Raw genomic sequence first — 8,185 nt, 5'->3', positions numbered from 1 at the left:
GAAGTGGTGGTGGAGAACATTCTGGGTGAGGTTGGGAAGATTCGGGGTCTTGAGAAAGACCGGTGGCAGCAGGAGGCCTGGATAAAGGCGTGGAGGAATATCAGGGCTCTGTAGCGGCTGCCTGTTGATCTCGGGGTGTGCGGCTTTCTTTGTATTCTTCTTTCACTCCCCTAGATTTTCAGATCCAATATAATTTTGATAAAAGGCTCCATACATGGTGACGGTGATGTTCCTTAGTCTGGCTCTCCCATAGGGATTATGTAATGCGCAATTTGTTTTGCACTGTTTATTTTGTTCTTGTTCTTTCTGGTTTGTATAATTGTATTCAATTATTTTGTAAATATGTTTTATTTATTTATTATGTTTTTATTGTATATAAGTTGTTGTTTGTAAGATTTTCAATAAACAAAATTAACCCCTCATAATGGGCACAGCGGGTGTACAGACCCGGGAACTCGGCACAGGGATGGTGGGAACACCTCATAATGGGCACAGCGGGTGTACAGACCCAGGAACTCAGCACAGGGATGGTGGGAACCCCTCATAATGGGCACAGCGGGTGTACAGACCCGGGAACTCGGCACAGGGATGGTGGGAACCCCTCATAATGGGCACAGCGGGTGTACAGACCCGGGAACTCAGCACAGGGATGGTGGGAACCCCTCATAATGGGCACAGCGGGTGTACAGACCCAGGAACTCAGCACAGGGATGTTGGGAACCCCTCATAATGGGCACAGCGGGTGTACAGACCCAGGAACTCAGTACAGGGATGGTGGGAACCCCTCATAATGGGCACAGCGGGTGTACAGACCCGGGAACTCGGCACAGGGATGGTGGGAAGCCCTCATAATGGGCACAGCGGGTGTACAGACGTGGGAACTCAGCACAGGGATGGTGGGAACCCCTCATAATGGGCACAGCGGGTGTACAGACGTGGGAACTCAGCACAGGGATGGTGGGAACCCCTCATAATGGGCACAGCGGGTGTACAGACCCGGGAACTCGGCACAGGGATGGTGGGAAGCCCTCATAATGGGCACAGCGGGTGTACAGACCCGGGAACTCAGCACAGGGATGGTGGGAACCTCTTATAATGGGCACAGCGGGTGTACAGACCCGGGAACTCAGCACAGGGATGGTGAGGACCCCTTTAGAATGGGCACAGCATTAAAGGCTTGACCGTATGAAATGGGACACAATATTGTCTTTAGCAGGAAATAATTACACAGTGGCTCGTCTTTCCATAAAATGTGTTCTAAACGTCTTTTTTTTCCCACGCTGATGGCCGGATCGGCACATGTCCGATGAATGGGCACACTTCCTGTCTTTGATGGTGCTGGCAGCAATTCACACCCATATGTCAGGCACACTTCACACACTCAGCAGACACAGGTGCCACCTTCTATGTAGACCAGACACACCGCCAAGACGCATCTGTCACTCCCGGGTTCCATCACCGATGGGAAGTCTGAGCCAATCAGGTTGCAGACTTTGTTCTATAAATCAGGGAGCTGAGTGTGCGATGTACAGAGGTAGACTCTGGATGTCTCTTCCGTTATAAATGCTTCTCTCTGCCTGTCAGCATTGCTGACTTTGGCTTTGACCGTTGCAGAACCCTAACCTAACCCTAACTGCCGCATTGATAACATTACCATGCGACTTTCATGTGACTTTTGAGAGCTTACATTGCGGCTTATGGCACTCGAGTCACAGAAAACTTGCATCTAAGAAGTGCAAGATTTTTTTTTTAAGTCGCATAGATTTGAGTGGCTCAGGTATTCATGTATGAATCATGTTCATGGAACGCTCAGGTGTTCATGTTAATGGTTCTCTCAGGTGTGCATGTTCATGGAATGCTCAGGTATGCATGTTCATGGAATGCTCAGGTATGCATGTTCATGGAATGCTCAGGTATGCGTGTTCACGGAACGCTCAGGTATGCGTGTTCATGGAATGCTCAGGTATGCATGTTCACGGAACGCTCAGGTATGCGTGTTCACGGAATGCTCAGGTATGCGTGTTAGTGGAATGCTCAGGTATGCGTGTTCACGGAACGCTCAGGTATGCGTGTTCACGGAATGCTCCGGTGTCCATGTTCATGGAACGCTCAGGTGTGCATGTTCACGGAACGCTCAGGTATGCGTGTTCACGGAATGCTCAGGTATGCGTGTTCACGGAACGCTCAGGTGTGCATGTTCACGGAATGCTCAGGTATGCGTGTTCACGGAATGCTCAGGTATGCATGTTCACGGAATTATCAGATGTGCGTGTTCACGGAATGCTCAGGTATGCATGTTCACGGAACTATCAGGTGTGCGTGTTCACGGAATGCTCAGGTATGCGTGTTCATGGAATGCTCAGGTATGCATGTTCACGGAATTATCAGATGTGCGTGTTCACGGAATGCTCAGGTATGCATGTTCACGGAATTATCAGGTGTGCGTGTTCATGGAACGCTCAGGTGTGACTGTCCGGAATGCTCAGGTGTTCATGCTCACAGAACGCTCTAGATTGTACAGTCAGATTGTCATATGTGTGATAGGCTTTATCTGACAGATATCGGCACACTAGGACCACGCCAGACTCTCAAGGGGGAAATTTTAAGCCTCATTCATGAGTTGCCCCACCTCCAATTACATCCCCCATTAGATCGCTGTAATATCTGATCATATACTTGAATTTGGGCGTTTGAACTCGGTTCCTTGGTATGTACTATGTTCCATTTAAATCCAGAAAGAAAATCGTCCTTCGCCGAGTGCGGCATTCACAAAAAAATATGCCTAAAACCTGAAAAATTGGTCATCTACAAAAATGTGCTGCAAATAGCACTTAGTACATCTTTAGTTAAAGCTTTTCGACTTTACATTGTCTTTTTGCTGTGACAATACAATCAGCATTAAATCTGAAAAACAACAATTATTGCAAGTAAAAAATGTTACATATAATTTAGTCCATTCTCCAAAAAAACTGCAATGTGTCATTCAGTGAGATAACATCTTGTCGCCGGTCTTTCCCACACTACCCCCTGCATCCTGTATTATCCTCTGCTATTAGAGGCTCCAGATGTCACCCTGCAGAGTGACACAAGTCCATTGTCCCCGCCGCTCTGTGATTGGCTGCTGAGTGTGGGAACCTCTTCTATGCCAGCTCTCCATATATTGTTATGCAGAGAGAAGGGTATATATAGAGGGGTGGGCTGATCACCAGCAGACACACAGTACCCCCCCCCCCCCCCAGCACACCTCTGCCTGACAGCTACCAACTCCCCCAACATGGCACCCTGCAGTATGAGGACATTGGATCATCAAGAGGCCAATGGGCTCCAAAAGGTGAGATTTCCCTCTAGTGCCAACTTCCCATTTCCATTCCATTATTATGTATTTCATGTCATATCATTATTTTAGTTGACTTAAAGTGTATTTCCACTTTTGCAGTAACATTTTCGATCAAATCTGGGTTTACCGTGATTATTTTTAAATTAATTAGGCTTATCTTTAGAACCTTCGTAGTTGGTATTCATTACAGGTGCAATTCTTTTATATAAACTGTTCATTTCTATTTTTTAACTATATGATATTAATATTTTCTATTTATTAATGGATACATTTTAAGTATATGGAAATAATATTTTGTATTTGTTAAGGGATACATTTTTACTATACGGGAGTTCATGTTTTGTATTTATTAATGGATACATTTTAACTACATGAGATTAATATTGTGTATTTATAAAGGGATACATTTTATCTACATGGAAATAATATTTGTATCTATTAAGAGATACAAAATATTATTTCCATGTAGATAAAATGTATCTATTAAGAGATGCATTTTAATTATAGGGAAATCATTTTTTGCATTTATTAAGGGATAAATTTGAGCTCTATAGGCCAGCCTTTCTCAACCTTTTCAACATGGAGGAACCCTTGAAATAGTTCTCCAGTCTCGGGGAACCCTCTGCTAAAAATTAGAAATCTACAACTCAGGATACATTAGTGTGATGGTCAGTGGGAAGAGTGGTCCTTACACTTGTGGTCAGTGGGAAGAATAGTCCTTACACTTGTGGTCAGTGGGAAGAATGGTCCTCACACTTGTGGTCAGTGGGAAGAATAGTCCTTACACTTGTGGTCAGTGGGAAGAATGGTCCTTACACTTGTGGTCATTGGGAAGAACGGTCCTTACACTTGTGGTCATTGGGAAGAATGGTCCTTACACTTGTGGTCATTGGGAAGAATGGTCCTCACACTTGTGGTCATTGGGAAGAATGGTCCTCACACTTGTGGTCAGTGGGAAGAATGGTCCTTACACTTGTGGTCATTGGGAAGAACGGTCCTTACACTTGTGGTCAGTGGGAAGAATGGTCCTTACACTTGTGGTCATTGGGAAGAATGGTCCTCACACTTGTGGTCATTGGGAAGAATGGTCCTCACACTTGTGGTCAGTGGGAAGAATGGTCCTTACACTTGTGGTCATTGGGAAGAATGGTCCTTACACTTGTGGTCATTGGGAAGAATGGTCCTTACACTTGTGGTCATTGGGAAGAATGGTCCTCACACTTGTGGTCATTGGGAAGAATGGTCCTTCCACTTGTGGTCATTGGGATGAATGGTCCTTACACTTGTGGTCAGTGGGAAGAATGGTCCTCACACTTGTGGTCATTGGGAAGAATGGTCCTCACACTTGTGGTCGGTGGGAAGAATGGTCCTTACACTTGTGGTCGGGGGGGGGGGGGGGAAGAACGGTCCTCACACCTGTGGTCATTGGGAAGAATTCCCTCCTTACAGGTAGCTAAAAAGATCAATGGTGTCGGTGGGAACTTATCCGAGAGGCAGAAATTGCCCAATGCTGAAGGAACCCCTACAACCTCTGGAGGAACCCTGGTTGAGAATCACTGCTATAGGCTAACTGGGGTTGATTTACTAAAGGCAAATAGACTGTGCACCTTGCAAAGTGCACTTGCTCCAGAGCTTAGTAAATCCGATGAATGGTCACTTTGCAAAGAATACCCAATCACGTGCGAAGAAAAAACAAAAACAGCATTTTTGCTTGCACATGATGGAAGTCATCAGAGCTCCTGCTCATTTACTAAGCTTTGGAGCAACTGCACTTGTAGAGTTCAACATCACTTGGCCAGGCCCATAGTCTATTTGCCTTTAGTAAATCAACCACTATGTATTGTATCAGCCAATCAATGCTAGATTGCTATAGACTCTGTTGGTGATAACAGAGGTACTAACCATCCGTTGCTCCAAGAAAAGATGTAAGCCGGCAACTCCAGAAACCTATGAAAATCTTTATTTGCTACGTAAAGGTCAAGATTAAAAACAACTGACGTGTTTCGTCAAAATACAGCCTTGTTCACAACATATTCACTAACCATCCGTTGTCTTGTTTATTCCAGCTAAGAAAGCCCACCATTGAGAAGATGAGGAGAGATCGCATTAACAGCAGCATCGACCAGCTGCGCCTCCTACTGGAGAAAGAGTTCCAGAAACATCAACTGCCCTCCAAACCGGAGAAGGCCGACATACTGGAGATGACGGTCACCTTCCTGCAGCAGCAAATGGCTGAGAAAAGTAAGTGCCCCCCTTGTCGTTGACTTTCTGATTGTTGCTGAGAGATGTTCGCATTGAGGAATGTAGAAGGTGACAGTGGACTTCCTATAACTGACATGTGTCTTGTCTATTCCAGATGTGACAGCGACCTCTATCCAAGCCCATAGAGAAGGCTACTCCACCTGCTTCCAGGACTCTGTGAACTTCCTCTCCCTGCACACACAGACAGACCCTCAGCTGCTGCAGAACCTCCATGGGGCTCAGATGGTGACCGGCGCTCCATGTCCTTCTGTATTCCCCACTTCACAGACCCCCAGCAAGAACAGCCCCCCAGACAGCAGCAAAACCCTATGGAGACCCTGGTGATAAAATTGTCACCTGGACTGACTTGCGCTTGAACTCTTTACACAGTGGAGTCTTGTGTAGACGTTGCACTTTATAGGCGGACTCCTTCCATGTTGCCTTAGTGAGCTAAGCTTGGTATAAGAGCCCTATTTTGTGAGAAGCTTCCCTATGGGAATTTATTGTTTTCCATTTTTGGATGTTATTTTGTATATAGTTTAACCCCTAGGAGCTGGCGCCTGCCGATCCTTTAGGAGGTTTAGAATGCCGGGAGGCAGGGCTTATGGTGATGTGATTGTCGTGATTGGCTGTCATGGCAGTCACATGATCGGAAAGCTCCCGCAAGCAGCAAACGGGAGCTTTCCGTTAGCCGTCGGTAACTGTGCTAGGAGTGCGCAGGTCGCACGCTCCCCGGGCATAGCTCTGTTTGCACTATTGCACGAAGATATGTGGCCGCTTGCCTGCCGAGAGATCACATATTTGCGTGCGCTCCAGTAGCGGTGCGTCCATTAGGGGCGCCGCCCCCTGTGTGTAGAATGGATAGACTCATGCAATGTATGAATCTTTCCAAGGCTGCCGTTGCCGCTTCCTATTCATGCGCCCGCCCCCATTTCGGACGCCGGGCACCTGAATTACAGCGCCGTGCTGTTTTTTTTTAAGCATCTGATTAGAGCCAGAGGCACTAATAGGCTTAAAAAAAGGTGAGCTTGGAGCGCAGAGCATTGCGGTCACATTCCACCCAGCTGAGTTAGAAAAGCTAATAAATATTCTCTTTTCTAACACTGAACCGCCTCTCTGCCAATCAGGAACTGCGGGTCTAATACCCGTCACCTGATTGGATGAAGGCACAGGTGCAGTGGCTGTAATTAATGGGCACAGTGGCTGCAATTGAAGGGCACAGTGGCGGCATTTGATGGGCACAATGGCTGCAATTGTTGCCACTTTGGCTGCATTTGATGGGCACAGTGGCTGTAATTGATGTATTTTTTAGATTTTTTTTTTAGTTTGTTTGCGCCCCTCAAAAATTTTGAGCACCAGCCGCCACTGGTGCACTTGGCGCTAAGAGATTTTTCTAGTTTCAACTTTTTTTTAATGAATTGAAGGCTTCAGAGGTTCTCACTGGTGTGACCCAAGAGTCTGACTTTGATGCGACTCAAATCACTCAAGTCGCATAAAAGTAGCCCAGGAACCTTTTTTAAAGTTGCTGCAGCTTTAAGCCGCATAGATTGGAGTAGGTGCCATTGAAATCAATGGGCTGCGAATTGTCAGGTGACTTTATGTGCCCAAAGTCGCATGACAAGTCGCACTAGCGTGAACCAAGCCTAAATATACTGGTACTGCTCAAGTCCGTCCTTCCTTCAAGGGCCTGGCATGGATCTGGGGGAGACCCCACGCCATTTTTTTTTTCATTTTGGCCTGGGCTTCTCTTTAAAGATCCATACCAGACACAAAGGGCCTGGTATGGATCTGGGTGGGGGGGGGGGACCCCACGACATTTTTTTTTTTCATTTTGGCATGGCATTCAAGACCCATACCAGACTCAAAGGGCCTTTTCTGTTACATTTTGGCATGGGATTCCCCTTCAAGATCCTCAGAGCACAAGTCGAATGCCACAAGTCGGGTCATGATGATGCGACTTAGATGCGACTTCCATTCAAATCAATGGGCTGAAAGCCGGATCAATTCAGACGGATCTCTTAGGGATCCATTGATTTTGACACGTAGCGTGACTTGGGCTCTGTAGTAATTGTATTTGGGGAGTGGAAAATCAGAAGAGGCGGAGAAACGCGGCTAAACGCGCATTAACGCCAATGCAAAAAGCTACTAGACGTGAGTTTTTACAGCTGTTTTTTTTCCTGATGTCGGTACTGGCTTTGCAGCTCGTGTTTTCGCCCTCTGTACATGAGGCCTTGGCGATTAGCTTAATGGTGTTACCAGTCCTGAAATATTAAAGTATTATAAACAAGTAATGCATATTGCGTGTGTTGAATAGTAAGAGAAGAGTGGATGTGGATCGCGCTGTCACCAAGCGACATTCATGTGACTCCTCCGGGGTTGTGCGGATCTTTGTACTTTGTAACAAGGAGATTCTGTTTGGATTCTAATTGAATCTATTTAATTATTTTGTGATTTGCAATTTATTTATTTTTTTGTATCTGAAACAGATGAACGTGTTCTTGTCATCCTCCTGATAATTACTGTGTAATTCTTTATATCAGATGGGATGACATCATTATAGTGACAACCAATCAGTGGTCTGTCAGTGTATTGGATCTGTATTGGATC

At 45.9% G+C, this 8,185-nt stretch overlaps 1 protein-coding gene across 1 annotated transcript; it reads left to right on the top strand.

Annotated features, from left to right (window-relative positions):
• The first annotated feature begins 3,234 nt into the window (after nt 1-3,234).
• On the top strand, nt 3,235-7,372 carry LOC143934604 (transcription factor HES-5-like). The gene is made up of 3 exons (XM_077458352.1): nt 3,235-3,331; nt 5,404-5,578; nt 5,694-7,372. Exons 1-3 carry the CDS (start codon nt 3,275-3,277, stop codon nt 5,921-5,923), a joined length of 462 nt encoding a protein of 153 aa, XP_077314478.1. The 5' UTR covers nt 3,235-3,274; the 3' UTR covers nt 5,924-7,372.
• Nucleotides 7,373-8,185: the final 813 nt, after the last annotated feature.

The sequence above is a fragment of the Lithobates pipiens genome, unplaced genomic scaffold, assembly GCF_037356315.1.
Source record: "Lithobates pipiens isolate NorthernLeopardFrog02 unplaced genomic scaffold, aLitPip1_a1.2 Scaffold_27, whole genome shotgun sequence".
NCBI lineage: Eukaryota > Metazoa > Chordata > Amphibia > Anura > Ranidae > Lithobates > Lithobates pipiens.
Note: the sequence above shows the minus strand (reverse complement) of the source record. Positions and strands in the feature narration are given on the sequence as shown.

Coding starts and splice junctions, on each gene's coding strand:
- LOC143934604 (XM_077458352.1), top strand. CDS start 3,275: ATGGCACCCTGCAGTATGAGGACATTGGATCATCAAGAGGCCAATGGG. Junction 3,332..5,403: donor AGGCCAATGGGCTCCAAAAG/GTGAGATTTCCC, acceptor TGTTTATTCCAG/CTAAGAAAGCCCACCATTGA. Junction 5,579..5,693: donor GCAGCAAATGGCTGAGAAAA/GTAAGTGCCCCC, acceptor TGTCTATTCCAG/ATGTGACAGCGACCTCTATC.